Raw genomic sequence first — 24,079 nt, 5'->3', positions numbered from 1 at the left:
TAGCAACAATCCAAATAGTACACCATTAGTTGCAGACTTCCAAATGTAAAAATCGTCCTAACTGTCAACCTCTGCTTCCTATCACCAAACTATTTTTTGCTCCTGCCATTTGGATCAGTCTTCCAAATTTGACGTTGTCAATGACCTTACATTTAGGTTACATCAACCTCACCAAAATTTTCAATCCAATTAAGCAGCATTTCTGCTTAATAAATTTATGCTTTCCTTGATAAATCCATGCAATGTGTGGATTAATTCTGTCCATAAGAGTTTTCTTCAGTAATTTCCCTATTACTGTGTAAACATTCCTCCATGCGTGAATTATACGGTAACTGTCGAAGTCACTGAGAAACAACGTGGAGAAAAAATTAATAATGAAGCTAGAACTGTACTCCTAAAATAAAGTATGTCAATGAAGAATTTCCACAATTTCAATGTGTGGAGCTCCTGGACTTCCTTTATAGGCTTCAGCAGGAGATGGGACTCATCAGGCCCCGAGAAGATGATCTGAACCAGAGGATTGATTTTCTTTCTTTCAGGTGTTATAAAGTGATCATTGTAGCAGTTGTGCCATTCTTAACATAAATATTGACCTCTCTGTAGTAAGGATGCTCCACTTTATACTGGAGCATCCAAGGGGAATGGAACCAGAGAGGCCTGTCAAAAATAAACATATTTTCTTCTGTGGACCTGTACTACTTATTGCAATTGTATGCACACAAAGAAATTCACTCCTGGCTGTCACTGTTCAAAATGGATTCCTCCAACTGATTAGTGAAACTGCAGTGAGGTGCAATTCACCTGCTAGATCTGCATATCAGAATGGTAATACGGGCCTGTTGTCACCTTGCAAGCTATTTTTCAAAGGTTCTGCCATACAGAAGATAAATGGTGGCAGTATGGTTTTTATTCCCAATCAGAATCAGAATCAGGTTTATTATCACCGGCATGTGTCATGAAATTTGTTAACATAGCAGCAGCAGTTCAATGCAATACATAATACAGAAGCAGAAAATAAAAATAATAAGTAAATCAAATACAGTATACGTATACTGAATAGATTAAAAATTGTGCAAAAAACAGAAATGATATATTAAAAAAGTGAGGTAGCGTTCACGAGTTCATTGTCCATTTAGGAATTGGATGGCAGAGGGGAAGAAGCTGTTCCTGAATCGCTGAGTGTGTGCCTTCAGGCTTCTGTACCTCCTACCTGATGGTAACAGTGAGAAAAGGGCATGCTCTGGGTACTGGGGGGTCCTTAATAATGAAGGCTGCCTTTCTGAGACACTGCTCCTTGAAAATGAGCTGGGTGCTTCGTAGGCTGGTACCCAAGATGGAGCCGACTAAATTTACGACCCTCTGCAGCTTCTTTCGGTCCTATGCAGTAGCTCCCCCATACCTGTCAGAATGCTTTCCACTGTACATCTATAGACGTTTTTGAGTGTATTTGTTGACATACCAAATCTCTTCAAAGTTCTAATGAAGTACAGTCACTGTCTTGCCTCCTGTATAACTACATCAATATGTTGGGACCAGGTTAGATCCTCAGAGATCTTGACACCCAGGAACTTGAAGCTGCTCACTCTCTCCACTTCTGATCCCTCTATAAGGATTGGTATGTGTTTCTTTGTCTTACCCTACCTGAAGTCCACAATCAGCTCTTTCGTCTTACTGAAATTGAGTGTAAGGTTGTTGTTGTGACACCACTCCACTAGTTGGCATATTTCACTCCTGTACACCCTCTCGTCTCCATCTGAGACCCTACCAATAATGGTTGTATCATCAGCAAATTTATAAATTGTATTTGAGCTATGCCTAGCCACACAGTCATGGGTATAGAGAGAGTAGAGCAGTGGGCTAAGCACACACCCCTGAGGTGCATCAGTGTTGACCGTCAGAGAGGAGGAGATATTATTATCAATCTGCACAGATTGTGGTCTTCCAGTTAGGAAGCTGAGGATCCAATTGCAGAGGAAGGTACTGAGGTCCAGGTTCTGTAACTTCTCAATCAGGATTGTGGGAATAATGGTATTAAATGCTGAGCTATAGTTGATGAACAGCATCCTGTCAATAGGTGTCTGTGTTGTCCAGATGGTCTAAGGCCATGTGAAGAGCCATTGAGATTGAATCTGCCGTTAACCTATTGGGGTGATATGCAAATTGCAATGGATCCAGGTCCTTGCCGAGGCAGGAGTTCAGTCCAGTCATGACCAACCTCTCAAAGCATTTCATCACTGTCGATGTGAATGTTACCGGGTGATATTCATTGGGGTAGCACACATTACTCTTCTTAGGCACTAGTACAATTGTTACCTTTTTGAAGCAAGTGGGAACTTTCGCCCATTGCAGTGAGAGGTTGAAAATGCCCTTGAATATTCCTGCCAGTTGGTTGGCACAGGTTTTCTGAGCCTTACCAGGTACTCCATCGGGACCTGCCACCTTGTAAGGGTTCACCCTCTTTAAAGACAGCCTAACAAGTGGCCTCTGAGACAGATCACAGGGTCATCAGGTGCAGCAGGGATCTTCAAAGCTGTATTCTCCCTTTCAAAGTGGGCATAGAAGGTGTTGAGTTCATCTGGTTGTGAAGCATTGCTGCCATTCATGGTATTGGGTTTCGCTTTGTAGGAAGTAATGTCCGCAAACCCTGCCAGAATTATCATACAACCGATGTCGCCTCCAACCTCATTCAAAATTGTCTCTTTGCCCTTAAAGTGGCCTTCCACAAATCATGCCTGGTTTTCTGGTACAGACCTGGGTCGCCAGACTTGAATGCCTCTGATCTAGCCTTCAGCAGATGATGTATCTTGGTTTATCCATGGCTTCTGGTTTGAGAATGTACAGTAAGACTTTGTAGGCACACACTCATCCACACAGGTTTTAATGAAGTCGATAACAACTGCAGCATACTCATCCAGGTTCGAAGATGAATCCCTGAATACAATCCAGTCCACCGATTCAAAGCAGTCTTGTAGGCGCTCCTGTGCTTCCCTTGTCATAGTTATAGTCATAGTTATACTTTATTGATCCCGGGGAAAATTGGTTTTCGTTACAGTTGCACCATAAATAATAAATAGTAATAAAACCATAAATAGTTAAATAGTAATATGTAAATAGTGTCAGGAAATAAGTCCAGGACCAGCCTATTGGCTCAGGGTGTCTGCCCCTCCAAGGGAGGAGTTGTAAAGTTTGATGGCCACAGGCAGGAATGACTTCCCTATGACACTCTGTGTTGCATCTCAGTGGAATGAGTCTCTGGCTGAATGTACTCCTGTGCCCACCCAGTACATTATGTCATGGATGGGAGACATTGTCCAAGATGGCATGCAACTTGGACAGCATCCTCTTTTCAGACACCACCGTCAGAGAGTCCAGTTCCATCCCCACAACATCACTGGCCTTATGAATGAGTTTGTTGATTCTGTTGGTGTCTGCTACCCTCAGCCTGCTGCCCCAGCACACAACAGCAATCATGATAGCACTGGCCACCACAGACCCGTAGAACATCCTCAGCATCGTCCGGCAGATGTTAAAGGACCTCAGTCTCCTCAGGAAATAGAGACGGCTCTGACCCTTCTTGTAGACAGCCTCAGTGTTCTTTGACCAGTCCAGTTTATTGTCAATTCGTATCCCCAGGTATCCATACCTTCTTGGTGCTCACTACTGGTGCTGCAGTCTTCAGTCTCTGCCTATACTCAGGGAGTAGAAGTACAGCCAGGTGATCAGACTTCCTGAAGTGAGCACGTGGAATAGCACTGTAGGCATTCTTGATGGTGGTGTAACAGTGGTCCTGTGTGTTTCCTCTGGTATTGCAAGTGATCTGTTGATGGCAACTGCTTAGTGATTGTTTCAGACTGGCCTGATTCCATATCCAATTACCACATTCAGAATATTCTATCATCTTCAGCAGTTTCGCCAGTCTCTTAATACAATCACAAGCATCGTCATTTCATCTTTCTACTCATTTATTAATATTCTTTATTGAGCATCAAGTTAGTTGTTTACTTTGGCATTTGCAATGAAAATGCAGTACTGCTCCAGCTGCACAGTATTCCCCTGCAAAAACTGGTATTGCTGAATCAGCCCTGCCCCAGAGTCTTGGCCCGAAATGTCGACTGTTTTCTCTTTCCGTAAATGCTGCCTGGCCTGCTGAGTTCCTCCAGCATTTTGTGTGTGTTGCTTAGATTTCCACATCTGTAGATTTTCTCTTGTTTGTGATTGGTATCGGACTACAGTGTTTAGCCACTAACATATTGCATATTTAGTGCAGATTATGAAACACGGAGAAACATTAAGAGTACCTCGACTAACAACTGTCTGCCGAAGAGGGAGAAACAAGTGTATTGCAGCTGATCCAAATGTGGTATGTATTGCAGCTGATCCAAATGTGGTATAGTGAATTTTTTTTACAGCCCAAAGACTAGTTTCTTCCTTTATTTTGTCTGTCTGACTGAATGTACGAACGCACACACTTATACTTCTCAGTTGTGACAAACTGACCTGGTGCTGCTTCTTTTAAAACTACATGAAGGTGTCCTTAAATATCAATGGATAGATGCAATGAATCTTTCTTGAAATTGTTTTTAGACTTCCTGTAATAAATCTAATAGAGTGTTCCGCTAATTATTTTGCACAATGCTGCATGAGATGCACTCGTCAGTTTCTTTGCTGATTGGTTAACGTAAAACTCCCGCCCCTCCCCCGTAAATTTAATTTCTTACTTGTCTCTGCGCACTAGTTCTGCACTTCCTCATCTTAGTCTTCCACCTTTGCCGATCGTAGCGAGACGCCATTACATTGCAACCTGCTCATTGCTTACATTTCCACGCGAAAGGCAAGTCCGACCACGGCACCTCGTGACAGTCTCGCCAGACAAAATTAACTATTTACGCCCAATGCACGTCACCACAAGACGCTCCTGCGCTGCTCTTACCGGCGTTCACTCCACTTCCTCCCCACCCCCCAACCAAGATATGGGCCGCAACGAAGCTGTAAAAGTTGTAGCGGATGTCAACCAGGATAATTGCCTAAAAATAAAGCCCGACGTGCGTGATGAAGTAGCACTAAATCCAAATTTAATATTTTTAAATAATTGCAGATTCTGTAAATCTGAAAATAAATAAAAGTGCCGCCATCTGACCTGATATTTCTAGCATCTTACATTTTTTTTATTATTATGGATTCAATAATCTTCCTGCCTATGGTCATTGAAAATCCGAGATGAAGAAACCTTTGGAAGGGTGTTTTGGGTTGTTACTGTTGATGGAGCAAGATGAATGGACTGGTGTTAGAATGTCTGCGGTGCAGTTCGCTTTTAATGCTCCGTAGGTTCGGCGGCTACAACCGTTGACAATGGCTTGACGTCCCAACAATTGTCCTCCGAGGCACCCCCCACCTCCTCCCCCCCCTTCCCCCGTGTGCCTCCGGTTCAATAAACTGATCATAGAGACAGAACATTCGCCCCAGAATATCAGCTATCAACATAGACTCCTAAACATAACTGAAGCAAGTGAGGTCGGCCCAGAGAGTAGTCGGCAAGTAGCTGAAAAAATTGTGTTACAACGCCTTTTTAAAAATTCAGGCTTCTCGCTATTTTGTCCATAAATCACTGGCCATATTTTCGGTGCCGGCTGGTGTATCGTAGCAAGTTGAGTAATGCGGTGCTGTGTTTGTCCCGCTCGCAAAAAGATAGTATGCTGAGTGGGCAGTTGGTGAAATCTTGAGGCGTTTGTTGAAGCCGATTTAAAAACCCTAGATTCTTCGGAGGCTGCGGCGGTGTGAACCCAATGAGAAAGGCGGATCGGTAGTTTTGTGGTGATCTAATTCTGCCCTTTATCTAAGGCTTCTGTGTCTTCTGATGCAGGAACGTGATGTAATTGATGCCAACCTGCATACTCCTCAGCTTTTGAGTGGTTATGAGCTAGAGATTTCCAAGAGCCAGAGAGGATGCTCCATATTTTTTAAAGACACTTTGAGCATGTCTTGATTCTTTCTTGGTAATATATCTAGATAACATCTGAATAGACCGCTTGTTACTGGGTTTGGTGTCGGGCCTTGGGAGCCCATACAGTTAGTCAACTCCAAGTGGCTTGCTGACTGATAGTTACTAGGGCTTCCAAGCTGGGAGTCAATTCCATGAAGGAACATGAACATGACTAACTGTTTTTGTCTTCAGCAGTAAGATCTGAGTAACGTTCAGGATTAGTTTGGAAAGACCAAGAGGATTCAAGTAATAGTCATGTCCATAAAAAAAGTCTTAATTCTTGTCACTTCTATCACAGGTGAGAGGAAAGTAAGTATCTTGCAATGTGCTTGGGTACTGAAATATTATTTGGCGTTGTGTGGAAGCTGTGAGAGTTGGGCATTAGTCTTAGTTTGTGAAGATGTGATGCAGTATTGGAATATTAGGTGCAAGTCTTTATTGATAGAGAATGTTGCTAAAGTGACACAGCTTACTGCCTGTAGAGAAGTCTAAGATCTGTGCTCTAAGTAAGGGATGCAACTTTGCAATGCATTTGCAGAACAGGAGCAGAACTAGGTCATTTGGTCCATCAAGTCTGTTTTGAAATTCCATCATGATTATTATCTCTCTACCCCATTGTACTGCCTTCTTCCTGTAACCTATCAGGAACTTATTAATCTCTAATCAGGAACCTATTAACCTCTGCTTTAAATATGCTCAATTACTTCACAGTCATCCGTGACAATGAATTCCACAGATTCACCATTCTGGCTATGAAGTTCCTCCTCATGTCTGTTCCAAAGGAACGTCCTTCTATTCTGAGGCCTAGCCCTCGACTCTTCCACAATGAAAACATCATCCCCACATACACTCTGTCTAAGCATTTCAATATTCAACAAGATCCCCCCTCATTTTTCTAAACTCCAGAGTACAGGCCCAGAGCCATCAAATGCTCTTCATGCATTAACCCTTTGTTCCCAGAATCATGCTTATGGACCTCTTCTGGACCCTCATGCCAGCACTTTTTTTTCCACTAAATGGACTGAATCTCTGTGTTGACCTAGTTGTCCTTTTGCACTGCTGCATAATATGCCAGCAAGACTGCTGGTTCCAAGGGGAAGAAAATGCTCCTTTTCTACTTCATTGACCAGAATCTCTCAAGCCATCAAGGAAGATTAAGATGCTTTTGCCCCTGCTCTATCACCTCTTGAAGCAACTTGAAAAGTGCAAATACCACTAAATAACTTCCATCACTAGCTGCAAGCACATAGCACCTTCCCTCTAATAAGAGCTAAAATGGTTCTAATTATAGCTAACTAGTGTGAAATTACTCAAACTGGTGATGTAATTTGGATCCTGTGGTTACTTGGCTAAGATCTTCAAAAAAATGTGGTTAGAACTAGTCAATTAAAGAGGTTAAAGTATTAATTTTGTGTGTTTTATGCTCTGAATCAAAAAGATGTTAGCAAATTATGTGTCGTTGTAAGCCAGCTTTTCAGTACTATCAAATTTAATTCTAAAATTAAAAAAAAAGTTTATTCTGGGTGTCAAACTGGAAACATGTTTTTCTCTCATATTTCTTTATTTATATGTCTTCAGTAACTTAAAAATGCTAAATCTCTTTCCAGAAATCTTTCAAGCAATAAATTCAAATTTAAAGTAATCTCTATCTTAAAAAAAAATACATCCATGCTTTGTTCTTTGACCAGCTGCCTTAAGTCAATATGCCTTAATTGATCAGGCTGCTGGTAGAGCATTCCCCTCTAATTTATTAAAATCACTCATAACTTAGAGGATGCTATAAAATCTCCTTTGCTCTAGGGAGAACACTCAGTTTCTCCAAATAACTGATAGCCTCTGAGGGTTTCCGTTAGCACTCTTTCACAAAATGTTCTCTTTTGGAGCCTCTAATCAATCCACACTTCTGAGTCATTTAATGACTTCTGCTCCAAGTCATTGTCCATGTTTCCCACATAACCACCTTCATCTGGGCTATCCAGAGGAGTCCTAACCTATTGGTCCTTCACATATCTGGGTCTGATGATAATGCCTGAGTGGCAATTAAGATGTGTGTGGCATTGTACAGAGGCTTTACCCTGAAATACCCTGACTTTAAAAAAAAATCACATTTCTCAAGCAGTAGTAGGGAGGTCTTTGCCCGAAATAACACCAAGGAATTTAAAGTTGCTGACCGACCCTCTCCACTTCTGATCCTGCATTGAGGACTGGCTCATGGACTTCTGGTTTCGTTCTGCTGAAGTCAATAGTGGTCTCACTAACATTGATTAAAAGGTTGCTGTTATGACACCATTCAGCCAGATTTTCAATCTCCCTCCTATATGTTGATTCATCACCACCTTTAATTTGATCTACGACAGTGGAGTTGTCAACAAATTTGAATGTGGCATTGGGCTGTGCTTAGTCACATTGCTATAGTGTAAAACGAGTTGAGCAAGAGCTAAGCACACAGCCTGTGGTGCACCTGTGCTAATGGCGATCATGGAGGAAATGTTGTTGCTGATCTGAACTGTTTGGGGTCTGCAAATGAGAAAATCAAGGATCCAATTGCACAAGGAGGCATTGATGCCAAGGTCTTGGAGCTTATTCATTAGTTTTTGTGGGGGTGATGGTATTGAATGCTGAGCTGTAGTCAATAAAGAGCATCCTGATGTATGCATCTTTGCTGTTCAAATGTTCCAGGGTTGAGTGAACAGCCAATGAGATGGCATCTGCTGTGGACCTATTGCTCTGGTAGGCAAATTGGAGCAGATCCAGGTCGCTTCTCAGGTAGGAGTTGATGTGTTTCATCGACAGCAGCTCAAAGCATTTCATCACCGTGGATGTAGGTGCTTCTGGATGATGGTTATTGAGAGAGGTTACCATGTTCTTCTCAGGCACCGGTGTAATTGAAGCCTGCTTGAAGCAGGTGGGTACTTCAGACTGTCAAAGTGAGGGCTTAAAGATCTTAGTGGTCATCACAGATCTTCAGTAATTGGACAGGTACGCCATCTGCGCCGGATGCTTTTTGTGGCTTCACCCTCCTGGAGGCTGCTCACTCGTCAGCCTCGGAGACTGGAATCACAGGGTCATCAGGGGTTGTGGGAGTTTGTGATGGTTCCTCTATGTTTTCACTGTCAAGGCAGGCATAGAAGGCATTAAACTAATTTGGAAGTGAAGCCCTGTTGTTGTCTATGTGGCTTGCTTTATCTTTATAACAGAATATAGTATTCAAGCCCTGCTACACTGTCCAGCCTCCTTGATTCAAATTCAATCCAGAATTGCCACTTTGCTTGTGAGATGGCTTTCCAGAGATCATACCTGGACCTCTTACAACTTTCTTGGTTGCCAGACTTGAATGCCTCTGATCTGAACCTCAGCAGATTGTGGATGTCATGGTTCACCCAGGCTTCTGATTGGTGAAAACCCTGAATGATTTTGTGGGGGAACACTCACCTACAACTGTTCTAAAGAAGTCTGTGACAACCATGGCATATTCATTCAGATCTACAGATGTGTCTGTTATAAATATTTATTCCTTAGTAATAATGATCAGAGAGTCACAGGGAAAATCGGTATTTACTGACAAGTAACCTTTATTGTCTCAACTATAAAGCATGTGGGTTCACTAACTAACTGTGTGGACAATGTCTAGTATTCCCTGATCCTTCACAAACAGTCAATGAAGAGAAAAGGTATTACCTGGGAAAGGAGTCTATGCTGGCAAGGTGAACTTTGTGGTCTCGAATGAATCTCCACATGTGCATGGGGTCCTCCACATTCATAATGGTTGGTCTCTGGAGAGTTGTCACTGTTCTGCATTCAAAGCTCCCTACTTTTAAAACACTTTGTCTCAGTTCAAATGTTACATTTCCATCCCATTGGCTTGAGGTTACCTGAACTACCTAGGTTACCTTCTTATTGGCTCTGGTCCAGGGCTATAATCAGCAATATTCTATGGTCTTTATCCTCAGCCTCATGCCCTTTGTTCTTTTCAACTCTGACCTGTTCAAACCAGTCAAATCGGGTGACCCAGACACCTCCTGCAAGCCTACTAGTTTAAATAATAAACAGTTACTTGTCTGAGACTAGTCTCAGGTTTAGCAGGTCATGATCAGAAAACTCCTTGTGTCCACATTCCATTGCTCTGACTGAATTATCTCAGAGCAACAAATCAGTTCACAAAATGGATGCTGCAAGGACATTCTACAAAATAGCCACCTCCATTCCTGTTCACTGATTTGTTGCTTTTTTCTGGCCAACAAGTCCTTGAACACAGCCCAGTCTACTGACTTGAAGTAATCCTGTAGCCATCCCTCTGCCTTCTGCAACCACATTTTTGTTATCCTAATCCCTGGAGCTTTGCTCTTTAGCCTCTGCCTGTATGCAGGTAGAAGGATAGCCAAGCAATCTGATTTACCAAAATGAGGTCTGAGCATGGAATGGTAAGCATTCCTTAGTATAACAGTGGTCTAGTGTGTTTGGACCTCTGGTGTTACAGGTTATATGTTGATGGTAATTGAGCAGAGTTTTCTTTAAGCAAGCCCAGTTGAAATCCCCAACTATGACTTAAAACCTGTCTAGGTGAACTCTTTCTTGTTTGGAGGTGGTATCATGCAGTATCTCAAGGGCTTGATTGTAGTCAGCCATTGGTGATGCATAAACTGTGGTCACAACTAAGGAGAACTCCCTAGAAAGGATGGTATTTGATCATTGTTCAAGGTCAGGAGAACATGAGTTCGACAAAACCACCTCACACTTGTTGGCATGAAATTCCATCTGACAATTTTCAGCCCATTTTTCCCATCTGGTCCAGATATTCCTGCCACCTTTGATGGCCTTCCTCGTTGTCCACTACACACCTAATTTCGGTATCATCTGCAAATTTCCTAATCAGTTTACCACACTATCATCCAGATCATTGATATAGATGACAAACAGCAATGGACCCACTGATCACTGCAGCACACCACTAGTCACAGGAGCAACCATCTCTGGCTTCTCCTACTAAGCCAATGTCTAATTCAAATTATGACCTGATACAGAATGCCCAGTGACTGAACCTTCTTGCCTAACCTCCTCTGCAGGATGTTGTCAATGGCCTTGCTAAATTCCATTTAGACAACATCCACTGCCTTGCCTTCATCAATACTCCTTGTAACTTACTTGAAAAACTCTATAAGATTGTTTAGACATGACCTACCATGCTCACTATCCGTAAATCAGTCCCCTTTTCCAAACATTTATATATTTAGTCCATTAGAATATCATACAATAACTTAGCCACAATTGATGTTAGGCTCACCAATCTATAAATTCCAGGCTTATTCTTAGAGCCTGTCTTAAACAGCAGAACAATATTAGCTATCTTCCAATCCTCTGGCACCTCACCCATTGCTTAAAGACATTTTAAATATCTCTGCTAGGGCCTCTGCAGTTTCTGCACTAGCCTTTCACAAGATCCAAGGGAACACCTTGTTAGGCCATGTGAATTTATCCATCCTAATTTGCCTCAAGACAGCAAACACCTCCTCCTCTAATCTGTATATGGTCCACGCTGTTTTGCCTCACTTCTATAGACTCTGTTTCCATCTACTGAGTAAATACAGATGCAAAAAAAAACCAGTTAAGCTTTTCCCCGTTTCTTTTGGCTCCACGTGTAGATGACCATGCTGTTCTTCAAGGGAACCTATTTTGTTCCTTGTCATCCTTTTGCTCTTAATATATCTCTGGAAGTCCTTGGAATTTACCTTCACCTTGTCTGCTAAAGCAACTTCATGTCTTCTTTTAGCCCTCCTGATTACCTTAAGCATATCTTATACTCAAGAACCTCATTTGTTCCTACCTGCTCATATCTGCTATGCACCTCCTTCTTAACCAGGACCTCAATCTCTCTCAAAAAGTCAAGCTTCCCTAAATCTGTTTTCCTTACTTTGACTTTGACAGGAACATACGAACTCTGTGCTCTCATAATTTCCCTTTACAGGCCCCCCCCCCCGACCCCATCGAGCAAGCACACCTTTGTCAGAAAACTTGTCCCAATCCACACTTACCAGATCCTCTCTGATGCAATCAAAATTGGCCTTTCTCCAATTTAGAATTTCAACCTAAGGACCAGACCTATTCTTCTCCATAATTATCATGAAACTAATTGCATTATGATCACCAGATACAGTACTGTGTTCTGCAAATAAATATTTTTAAATAATTCTAATATATTTCCTTTAATCTTTGAAAGAAAAAAAATCAACATTTAAAAATAGAAAACACTGGAGAAATTCACTTGTCAGTTAGCTTATGTGGGGATGGTAACGGAACTTTCCATCAGCTCTGACATTTTCTGTCCTTCAGATTTTCAACATGCGGAACAGCTTTTAAATTCATGACAGTGGGTTTTAAAAAATATAATAAAGAATAGCAGGAGTCATCCAATAACAGGAGGTACACTGATTTAGAACAGAGTTGAGAAGTAATTTCTTTATTCAGACAGTGGTGAATCTGTGGAATTTGTTGCTACAGGTTGCTGTGGAGACCATGTCATTGGGTATATTTAAGGCAGAGGTTGATAGATTCTTGACTGGCCGAAGCATGGAGGGATACGGGGGGAAGGCTGGAGATTGTGGGTGGTGAGGAAAATTGGATCAGCCATGATGAAAAGGAGTAGCATACTCAATGGGCCAAATGGCCTAATCCTGTTCCTATATCTTATGGAGTTGCATTTTCATCCTTCTGTTCAGCCATGTAATATTTCTATCTTGGCGTCATTTTCATGCACTAACCCATTAATATCTAAAAGTCTAGATATTTTAACACCCCCAGTAACCAAGTTCTTGCCACACACCGACCTTTTTGATTGAAGTGTATTTGTGAATAATTGAAATATAACAGTTTTCATTTTATACCCTGTTTTTAAATAACTTCTGTCCATCGTTCATCTTCGTGCCAGAAGTAGTGTGGTTCCTGCTGCTCTTCCCATTCGCCTGCTTAAACATAAAAGCAGAAGGTTAAAATGATTACGCCACAAAGAGAAAACTCGCCTTCAGTCTCTAGGATCAGTCAAGTTCCCCCCGAGTCACAATGCGCCATGCTAATGGTGCCTTGCTTGATTTGTGATCATCAGTTGCATGCACGGTATGTCCGTCACCACAGGGTTTGGCACCGCACCCTCAGCACATTACAATATCACGTGGGCAAATCGCCAGGTAGCTTGCTGGCCCTCCGAATCCGACGGCGGGTCATCATCTCCAAGAAGGCAAAATCCAAGAGATGGAGCTCATTGAAGCTGGAAAAAATCGACTACGCATATGAGATGGTGAAGTCGCATCGGATGTCAACTTGGCCGTTTCTTACTGAGAAATCCATCCTGTGCACCAAGGAGCCGCCGTTGTCCCTCAGGATGCCGAGGAAAAACTGCATCAAAGCCTTCGGCGTCTGTCAGGACATGAATGCTCCTTGGAAATCTCAGATGGAGGACATCTATGTCTTCATGGATTGTTATGGCGGTCGGAGCAACTCGTGGTTTATTGGACTCTTCGATGGCTTTCATGGTAGCTCTGCAGCTCAGTTCACGTCCAAAGACTTGCCCCTCCTGATCCTGCAGCAGTTGGCCTTGGCCGGGCATCCCTACAAACTGTCTGAGGAGGAACATACTTATCTCTCTCAGTATAATGTGCTTTTCCCCCGAGGTACTGCTGAGAAATCACTCATCAAACCTACTCATGCAGCAGCAACTGCAAGGAAGGGCTCCAAAGACCATCTTTATGGATCTGTCCACATGGCTTTCGCCAAAGCTTTCTGGAAAATGGACAGAATATTGAGGCTGGGGCGAAATGAAAGATCTAAAGTCCGGTGGAGCGGTTGTACAGCCACCACCTGTCTGCTGGAACCTTCGGTATCCCAAATCTCAAGTACAACTGGGGTGAACAAGGATAGCGTTGGCGCTCAGTCAGAAAACAGTTCGTGTGAAAATGGAACACTACACATAGCTAATGCAGGTGACCAAAGAACCAGAGTACTTTTTAACAATCTTAGTTAAGGAAACTGACTTTTAAAACAACAGTTAGGAGTTCCCTTGTAACTGATCAAATAACTTGCATTTTTAAAGTCACTTTGTCCAACCTATTGAAAAATCATAACAAAATTATTTGAAAAGATTACCATTTGAAGTGGATTTGCTTAACTTTTACTGCCACAAATTTTAGTTGGCTTGATTTTCAGATGGTAAATGCTTATTTAACACAAGAGCACAGATCTCATATTATATCCACTGTCCATGCATGAAAATAAAAACAGTACTGTAAACACACATCATAGGACCTTTCAAATAAAAACTAAAGAAAATGCAAGTGTATTTTAAACACAAAATGCTGAAGGAACTCAGCAGATCAGGCAGCATCTACGGAGAGGAATAAACACTCAACCTTTTGGTTCAAGACCCTTCATGAGGACTGGAAAGGAAGAGGGAAGATGCCAGAATAATGTTCTCCAGCTAGAACATCTGGGGAGAGGGAATGAAGTAAGAAGCTGGGAGGCGATAGATGGAAAATGCAAAGGACGGAGAGAAAGGAATCTTATCGTTGAGTGGAACTTGGGAGAAAGGAAAGGATCTCCATCCTGGCACTTATCCCTGCAAGTGGTCGAAATGCTACACCTGCCTATTCGCCTCCTCCCTCACCTCCATTCAGGGTCCCAAAGAGACCTTCCAGGTGAGGTGACACTTCACTTGCAAATCTTTTTTGGGTCGTCTACTGTATCCAGTGCTCCCAATGCGGCCTCCTCTACACTGGTGAGACACAATGTAGATTGGGAGAACACTTTATTGATCACCTTTGCTTCATCTGCAAAGAACGGGATATTGCAGTAGCCTACCATTTTAATTCCCTTACGATATGTCAGTCCATGGCCTCCTTTACTGCCATGATGAAGCCACTCTCTGGTTGGAGGAGCAACACCTCAAATTCTGTTAGGGTAGCCTCCAACCTGATGACATGTACAATTTCTCCAGCTTCCAGTAATTTGTACCCCTCCCATTTCCCTCTTCTTTAATCCCCCACTCTGCCCCCTCTTACCTCTTCTCTGCACCTGCCTATCACTTTCTGCTCATGATCCTCCTTGTTCCATCTCTCCCATGGTCCACTCTCCTCGTTTATTCTTCTTCTCCACCCCTTTACTTTTTCCATCTATCACCTCTCAGCTTCTTGCTTCATCCCCCCTATCCACTTGGATTCACCTACACCTACTAGCTTGTACTGTACTCTCCACCTCCCCCCCCCCGCCCACCTTCTTACTGTGGCTTCTTCCCCTTTTCTTTCCAGTCCTGATGGAGGGTTCCTGCACGAAACATCCACTGTTTATTAATTTCCATAGATGCTGCCTGACCTGCTGAGTTCCTCAAGCATATGCTAAGTTGTAGAGAGGAGGAGGTGGAGAGAACAGAATGAATTCCTGACAGGGTGCAGACCAAAATGTTGCAAAAACAATCAGAAACATAACTAATTCAGACTAATAAAGCCATATCTGCAGGGGAAAAAATGGGCAAACTTACCTTGAATTGTTTAACTCAGAATTAAGACCCAAGGGGTGACTATTTGAAGGATGAGATGCTAATTCTTGAACTTAAATTCAATATTGTTGGAATAAGAGGTTAAAGACAGAGAGCTTATGCTGGGAATGGGACTGAAATCTAAAATGGCAAGTTGCAGGAAACTCATTGAACTGAATTGAGAAATTCTGCAAACCAGTTACCCAATCTGTGTTTGATTACATCAGTGAAGCAGCCTCAAAGATGCACGGTGTCTATTTTTAAAATAACTTTTACCTTTTGGTCTGGATCCTATTAGACACCCCCTCAGTGATCTCCACCTTTCCTTCTCTGCAACTGAAAACATGTAAGTAGTGCAAAGAAAGCAAAAATAAAGTGAGGTAGTGGATAAGGTTCATGGGTTCACTGTTCATTCAGAATTCTAATGGCGGAGGGGAAGAATCTGTTCTGAAATAGTCAGTGTGTCTTCAGGCTTCTGTACCTCTTCATTGATGGTAGCAATGAGAAGAGGGCATATCCTGGGTGATGGGAGTCCTTAACGATGGATAATACCTTATTGAGGGATCGCCTTTCAAAGATGTTCTCAATGCTGGGAGTCCAGTGCACATGATGGAGCTGCTGAGTTTACAACTTTCTGCAGCTTTTTCTGATCCTGTGCAGTGGCCCTTCCAAACCAGATAATGATGCAACCCTTTAGAATGCTCTCCACAGTACACCTGTAGAAATTTGCAAGTTTTTAGTGACACACCAAACCTCCTCAAACTTAATGAACTATAGCAGCTGTCATGTCTTCTTTGCTTGTAATTGCATCAATATCTGTTTAAGTATTAAAAATTAATTCTTGGCTTTAATGAGCAATAAGGTACAAGTGATGCTAGTGTTTTAAATACAACTGGGAATAAATCCATCCCCAACTTTACCTGAAGTAAAGCCACAATGACCAAGACATATATGATCCAATTTTGGTAATTATCTGCATTGATTTATTTTTGTAATCATTTGAAATTCAGTTTCTTAAATGCAGCATTTACCATCTTTGTCATCTCCATTCTTCATGAATTTAACTAAAATAATATGAAAGTGATAGGCATTGTAGTGTCACCTGTTTAAAAATAAAGTAGAAGACTGAAAGATCACAAAAAACTTAGGAAAAGCAGGGTGTGCCAATTCAACTTTAAGTTCTTCTGTAAGAAGTGCTTCAATTACCTTGAGGTTTATTCCTGAAATTGGTTGACATCCTTTGACAATATCTGCCCATTATGTCATCTCTTTGACAAATCAGTGTCAAATCAGGAGATTTATTACTGTCACCTTTGTATTGTACTGTAAAAAGTATTTAACCCCTTGGAAGTTTTCATGCTTTTTTTAAACTTTGAATCATAGTGGATTTAATTTGGATTTTTTTTTGACTCTCAACAGAAAAAAGACTTCCACGTGAAAGTGAAAACATATCTACAATATGATCTAAATTAATTACAAATATAAAACTCAACATAATTGATTGCCTAAGTACTCACCCCCTTTAATATGACACACAAAATCATCACTGGTGCAGCCAATTGGTTTTAGAAGTCATATAATTAGTTAAATGTTGATCTGTTTTTGGAGACCTGTGTGCAGTTAAGGTGTTTTGATAGTCATAAAAATACATCTGTACCTGGAAGGTCCAGCTGCTGGTGAGTCAGTATCCTGGCAAAGACTACACCATGAAGACAAAAAAACACTCCGAGCAACCCCATGAAAAGGTTATTGAAAAGCACAAGTCAGGAGACGGATACAAGAAAATTTCCATGTCACTGAATATCCCTTGGAGTACAGTTAAGTCAATGATGAATTAGTGGAAAGGAATATGACACAGCTGTAAATCTGCTTAAAGCAAGCCAGCCTTAAAAACTGAGTGACTGTGCAAGAAGGGGACCAGTGAGGGAAGCCACCAAGAGACCTATGACATCTCTGGAGGAGTTACAAGCTTCAGTGGCTGAGAAGGGAGAGACTGTGTATACAACAGTTGCCCCGGTGCTTCACCAGTCACAGCTTCATGGGAGAGTGGCAAAGAAAAAGCCACTGTCAAAAAAGAAGCAATACACTTGAAATCTCAGCCAGAAGGCATGTGGGAGACTCGGAAGTTGGCTGGATGAAACCAAAATTGACCTTTTTGGCCATCAGACTAAACACTATGTTTGGTGTAAGCCAAACAGATCATCAAAAACACACCATCCCTACCATGGAGGTGCTTCACTGCAGCAGGCCCTGGAAGGCTTGTGAAGGTAGAAGGTAAAATGAATGCAGCAAAATACAGGGAAATCCTGGAGGAAAACCCAATGCAGTCTGGTAGAGAACTGCAACTTGGCATAAGATTTGTTTTCCAGCAAGACAATGACCTCAAGCATAAAGCTAAAGCTACACAGGAATGGCTTGCAAACAACAAAGTTAATGTGCTGGGGTGTCCAAGTCAGAGTCCTGACCTCAATCCAATTGAGAATTTGTGACTGGACTTGAAAAGGACTGTTCACTCACAATCCCCATGCCATCTGACAGAGCTTGAGCAGTTCTGTAAAGAAGAATGGGGAAAAATAAGTGTCCAGATGTGCAAGGCTATAATTGCTGCCAAAGTTGCATCTACTAAATACTTATGCAATCAATTTTTTTTATTATTTGTAATTAGATGTCTTTGTAGAGATCTGTTTTCACTGTGACACAAAAGTTACTCTTTTGAAGAGTAACTAGGGAGAAAGACGAGGGTAGGACGGTGCATCTTGTCCATATAGACTTCAGTAAGACCTTTGACAAAGTCCTGCACGGCAGGCGGATCTGGAAGATTAGGTCATATGAGATTCAGGTGGAGCTAGCAAGGTGGATTCAGAATTGGTTCAATGTTCAGACACAGATGATGATGGAAAGTTGATTCTTCCACTAAAGGGATGACCTTATAGAAGTTTAGAAATCATGAGGTGTACAGTCATAGTCTTTTCCACAGGGTCATGGAGTCCGATATTCAAGAGGACAGAAAAAAAAAGGGGAAAGATTTAAGAGATGCAAGAGGTGACGTCTCTACAGAGAGGGTTTTGAGTATCTGGAATGAGCTGCCAGAAGAAGTGACTAAGGTAGATAAAGTTGTTTTATTTAAGAGGCATTTTAATTGGTATATTGAGGGGAAGGGAGAGGGTTATAGGTCAAACGCAGACAACTGCAACTAGCAGGGAAAGTTGTTGACATGGATCAATTGGGCCATAGAGCCCATTTTATACTGTATTTCTTTATGACAGGATAATCAGAATATTTTCCCAGGGCAGAGAAGACTAGAGGGCACAAGTTTAAGGTGAGACAAATTTAAAGGAGGCCAGAGAGGTATCTTTTCTCACGCAGGGGGCAATGAATATCTGGCATAAGATGCCAGGGAAGTAGTAGAGGCAGATACAATTATGTTTCAAAGACATTTGGAGTGGTACTTGGGATAGGGTGTAGTAGAATATGGGCCTAACAAAGACAAGTGTGATTAGTGTTAACAGGCATCAGAGTTGGCATGAACAAAGTAGGCTGAAAATACCCACTTCTGTGTTGTATGGCTCTAGTAACTTTGCACAATACTCCACTGGTAGTGTACTGTGATACTCCAAATGTTATACTTGATGTGTTGGCCCTTAAGGAATATCAGATACCCTAACATACTCTGTCCAACTGTTTCCACTTTCAGTGAGCTATGGATTGGCTTCTCAAGGTCACTCTGTATATCACAGCTTCTCTGTCATTTACGTAAGATCACTGCAAGTCAGATTCTGATTGAACATATTGCAATTTTCTGTTAGAAATTAAAGATAAAATAGGCTGGATTGAAATCCTGTCCCTTCAGTTGATTAGTAATGTGGCTGGCATCAAATATCCAGTAAATTACCCCAAATGTGAGATATTACCAGCATGATCTTAGCCTCAGAGGAAATGTTAAGGCTTCCTTCTCATTTCTCCACTGTAATTCTAACTACTGTATATCCTTTAGGCCAGATATTTTCCTCTGAGCCCTCAGTTTGTAATGAGGGTAGTTTGTTTACAGTTGCCCAGCTATGTTAATTAATTTGTTTCACATTTCAGTTTATACAGTATTCAGCTTTAAAAAGTATAAGAAGTTGTGCTGCTGGTGAGAGGCTTCAGCATGTATTTTTTTTTATGTAATAACACTTCTAGTGATGGATCAGAAATGGACATTAAAAGTACCAATATTAGACTAAAATTATCAACACTTTTAAGTACATAAACATTACAAAGTTTACATCACACACCAGGGACCAAGTATTTCTATATTTAGGACGCTATCAATCACACTTACACATTTATTAAACTTTGTTTTTCTTTCTGCAGGTGATGTACAAGCCGTGTTGTGTAAAAACGGAAAAAGTTACCGTTTAAGTGGAAACCACAGCACCTCAAACAGTAAAGAACGTAAGCGTATTCTTCACACCGGTGGAACAATCAGTAAAAATCAACAACATGGGCTTGTAGAAGGAATCACTCAGTCAACACGAGGACTTGGATACCATGGAGATCCCAAACTTAAAACATCTATTGTACCAATACCACTTACTGCCTCTATTCCTATAGACTCCTCATGCCAGTTTATTGTCCTAGCTTCAAGTGGATTTTGGGAAGTACTTAATAGACATGAAGTAGTTTCAATTACATTGCAAATGCTTTCATTTTATTTTGGATCTTTCCACAAAAATGTTAAAGAGATTCATACCTTACATGTCATGGATCACAGTAAGCAGCACATTGATTTAGGGTCCTCCATAGTACATTTGCTTGATGAGTTTTCTGAGCAGGGGTATAATGATGCTGTGATATCCACTGAGCATTTATTTGAGGAGCTTTTTGGAAAGAAATATGCTATTAAAAGGGATCATGTTGAACGTTTACTCATGCAATACTCACTCAAGGATGTCAATAGTACATTTAAACATGATTTAGATAATTTATTGGAGAACATTATAAAGAAGGAAGAATCCAAGTCCGTAACTGCACACGTGACTGATGAGTTTCCATTAATGGCAGAACATAGTGGCAATATATCCGTGGAAGATTTACTTCACAATTCTTCAAGTAAAGAACTTGGAACAATGGTGTCAAATTTTCAGAAGAAACCTCCATCAGAAATGGAAGTCAAGGACAGAGTTACCATAGAAAAGTCTACTGGGGAAAAGTCAGAGGTGGAATATATTGTTGACAGAACATCAGTTGCTCACTTTGCTGAGGATCTTAAAGCCACTGAAGAAGTAAATGATCATTATAACCAAGAGAATATTACCAATGAAACAAAGCCAAACACAGGCTCTTTGAGTTCCATTCAAATTGAAATAGCTTTGCCAGAAACTGAAACAATCGAGAGACCATACGATGAAGCTTATACTATGAATCAGAATTCTGAAGCAACGAGTCAGGAAACAGCCAAAGGAACAGAATTTTTTCAGTATGAAACTATAGCAAAAACGATCAGCGAAAGATTAGTCGAAATTGCTAAACTAGCAGGAGCTTGTGATAACCTAACAGTTATGATATTGTTGCTTCCAGGATGTACAAAGACATTTTCTTTGGTAGAAGAGCAACAATAATGCAATCTTAAACAATGTAGAAATAGTATTTTTAGCAACATTTATTCTAACTTATTGTAAAGCTCCCCACAAACTGGCTAGGCAGCCACTGTACTCAAAAATTCATTTTGTTCCATCTACTATGAAATTCATTCATAATACATCGAACCCATCAATGGCTAAGTAGGTAAATAGATTACCACTATTTCTGGCAAAATTAGTTTGAGCAAATCCTCCCTTAGCCGTGCTTGGTGGCCACAAAGATGTGGGTATCTGGAACTAATTTAACACATTCTTTATCAACTATCCTTCATTTACGGTGTTCTGTTTAAGAAATCACTGTGCTTTCATCTGGAAATATTGCTGTAACTAATCTTGAGTACTATAGCTGTTTTAATGGAGACTTTAAATGGACTTTGTGTGTTGCTTCCTTAATGCTTAAATAAAACTTATTTGAGTAGAATTGCATATTTTGCTGTAAAACTCATTTTCATTCTATTCCACCTCTAAGTCATTTCCTGATCATGTAGTGTCCTTCGTAATGATGCTTGCCTAAAGATACAGCATAATCAGTCTTTTATAATCTGATAGAAAGTAAACTCTCTTTGGTTGCTGCACAACCTGCAGAATATTTCCAACATAGTCTATTTTCATTTCTGAGTTAGCTTTTAGTAGTATAAAGAATTCACCCAGGTTAGATTTGCAAGACCTCTGCTTTTAACAAGGGCTCCAAAAGAATGTTATTAGGCCAGAAAAACTGACATCCAGGCAGGTGGGTGACAGGAAAAACTAGCCAGGGAGGGCACACAATCAAGTACAGATCAGAGGCTTAAGCTCTCAGGGAGTTGTGGGTGGGCTTGGCCTTTCCCACACCTCTGCCCTGGGAGCTGCACTTCCCCTGGCCCACATAGGGTACGTGTTTAGAATTACCATAAGTCCATAGAAGCAGAATTAGGCTATTTGGCTCTTCAAGTCTGCTCCGCCATTTCATCATGGCTGGTCCAATTCTCCTCTCAGCCCCAATCTCCTGCCTTCTTCCATATCCCTTCATGCCCTGATTAATCAAGAATCTATCAACCTCTGCATTAAAGTTACATAAAGACTTGGCTTCCACAGCTGCCTGTGGCAAAGAATTCCACAGATTCACCACTCTTCATCTCCATTCTGGAAAGGACACCCCTCTATTCTGAGGCTGTGTCCTCTGGTCTAAGACACTCCCACACAATAGGAAGCATCCTCTCCACATCTACTGTATTGAGGGCTTTCACCATTCAATAGGTATTAATGAGGTCATCTCTCATTCTTCTGAATTCCAGTGAATACAGACCCAAACCCTCTCCAGTTTCAGCACATCCTTTCTATCCTTTTGTAATTAGAAATCTCCTACCTTTGATGAACAATTTAGATCTAGGTAACTTTTCATTTGCAGTACCTTTTAAGCTCTGACTTTCCAAGAACCTAACAGTAGCCAGATTTCTGTATTTTAAAATGATAGAAATACTTGCTCAGTCTTGCTACATCAACACTGACAATCCTATCCTATTTGTTGAGAGTGGATATGAAGGAGTTCAAATCAAAGGGACAATCTCTCGCTCAGATGGCCCACAATGACTGCTTGAATGAATTACCAGAGACATTGGGGCACTTCTGTGGATTATTAGAAGTAAAAATATAGTGAATAAGTGTATTGTCCAGAAGATGTAACATAATTTACAAATAGTTAATTTAAATAATTCATAAATTGCTTCAAATGTTTAAGATCTGAATTTTCTATAAATTGGACTAGTTGATGGATAGGTTTTTTCTTGCATGAATAATAACTTCTAAAATAGTTAATTTCCTTCAGATAAGTCATTAAAAAGTTGCATTTACATTGACCCAAGGCTTTGAAAATGCACATTTTCAACAAGGTACATTGAGGTTAGTACAATAAAGCTATAATCTCCTATTATAGGTTAGAACTCCTAATGGTTTGAGCATGGGTCCCATGCTTCCTTTAATCTCAACCGGGCCTAACTTTCTACATTTATTTTAAACTGACTGGCTCTCCATTCTCATAATCCTTCCAAATTTATTGGGGCCTTGCTTCCCACCTAATCTTTAAACTTGTGTTGTGTTACCATGCAAATAGTATAAAGGTTAATTCAAAGTATGTCATTATAATAATGAATATTCAACAATCAGGAAAACCTTCCAGTTCAACAATATTCAAAGGGTGCTTGATTATTGGAGTTTTACAGTAATGTAGAATTGAGCAGCCAATGTGTGCACAGCAAGTTCTACAAACACCAGTGATATTATTGACCACAGATAACTCACCTGATTAGAACAATGTCATGAGATCTATTGTCTACTACCAGGTATTATTTTGCATTTAATATGAAAGACAGTATCCTTGGATCCACCATTATCAGAGTATCCTTAAGGAACCACGTGGCTTACTTTTGCCGTTTCTCACATTCAATACTAGCAGAATAAAGTTATTATCATGTCTGTGACTGAAAATTGTTGAATTATTGCACCTGCACTTATAATCACGGTTAAATAATTGTTCAAGGAATATTTAAGAGTTGGAGGGAATGATAGCATACCTAATTTTGCTGTAACATTTTACAAATCCAATTGGCATTGATGCAGCTGTTTCCTAACTAAATATCAGTAACATAATGACTGACCAATAAAAACTACCCTCCTCTTCCCTATCCCACACAAGTTATGATGTATTTCAACTATACATCACTGGATATTTAGTGCAGTGCTCTTTGTGTGCTCTTAAACAATAATGTTTATAACAAGGCCAGAAAATTGGTTGATTCTAATTCAAGAAAGTATCCAATGTTATTTCCTTGGGTCAAAAGACCCTAAACTGCTGGGATTTAGAGTGGAATATTTATGGTACAGGGATGGGCCTATAACTTCATGACTAATGAAGCATTTCACATTACACCCTCCCCCCTAAAAAAGTTCCCACAGAATCTGAAAAGCCTTCAAAATTAACAAAAT

General features: G+C 40.8%; 2 protein-coding genes across 2 annotated transcripts in view; one reads left to right on the top strand and one right to left on the bottom strand.

The window, feature by feature from the left end:
- Window positions 1-4,885, bottom strand: part of kat2b (K(lysine) acetyltransferase 2B) — a 120,353-nt gene extending 115,468 nt beyond the window's left edge. The window contains exon 1 of the mRNA XM_063044074.1: window positions 4,719-4,885. Within this exon, the coding sequence (XP_062900144.1) occupies window positions 4,719-4,790 (72 nt within the window). The 5' untranslated portion in view covers window positions 4,791-4,885. The remainder of the gene's footprint in view (window positions 1-4,718) is intronic.
- An 8,155-nt stretch (window positions 4,886-13,040) lies between these two features.
- LOC134343755 (protein phosphatase 2C-like domain-containing protein 1) lies at window positions 13,041-24,020 on the top strand. Its single transcript, XM_063042496.1, has 2 exons — window positions 13,041-13,950; window positions 19,851-24,020. Exons 1-2 carry the CDS (start codon window positions 13,041-13,043, stop codon window positions 21,095-21,097), a joined length of 2,157 nt encoding a protein of 718 aa, XP_062898566.1. The 3' UTR covers window positions 21,098-24,020.
- Window positions 24,021-24,079: the final 59 nt, after the last annotated feature.

Source organism: Mobula hypostoma, chromosome 3, assembly GCF_963921235.1.
Source record: "Mobula hypostoma chromosome 3, sMobHyp1.1, whole genome shotgun sequence".
In the NCBI taxonomy this organism is placed as follows: Eukaryota; Metazoa; Chordata; class Chondrichthyes; order Myliobatiformes; family Myliobatidae; genus Mobula; species Mobula hypostoma.
Note: the sequence above shows the minus strand (reverse complement) of the source record. Positions and strands in the feature narration are given on the sequence as shown.

What these genes read in the sequence shown, in the direction of transcription:
- LOC134343755 (XM_063042496.1), top strand. Translation starts at nt 13,041, where the DNA reads ATGCTAATGGTGCCTTGCTTGATTTGTGATCATCAGTTGCATGCACGG. An exon ending in ACTACACATAGCTAATGCAG is followed by an intron (nt 13,951 to 19,850) that starts GTGACCAAAGAA and finishes TTCTTTCTGCAG; the next exon opens with GTGATGTACAAGCCGTGTTG.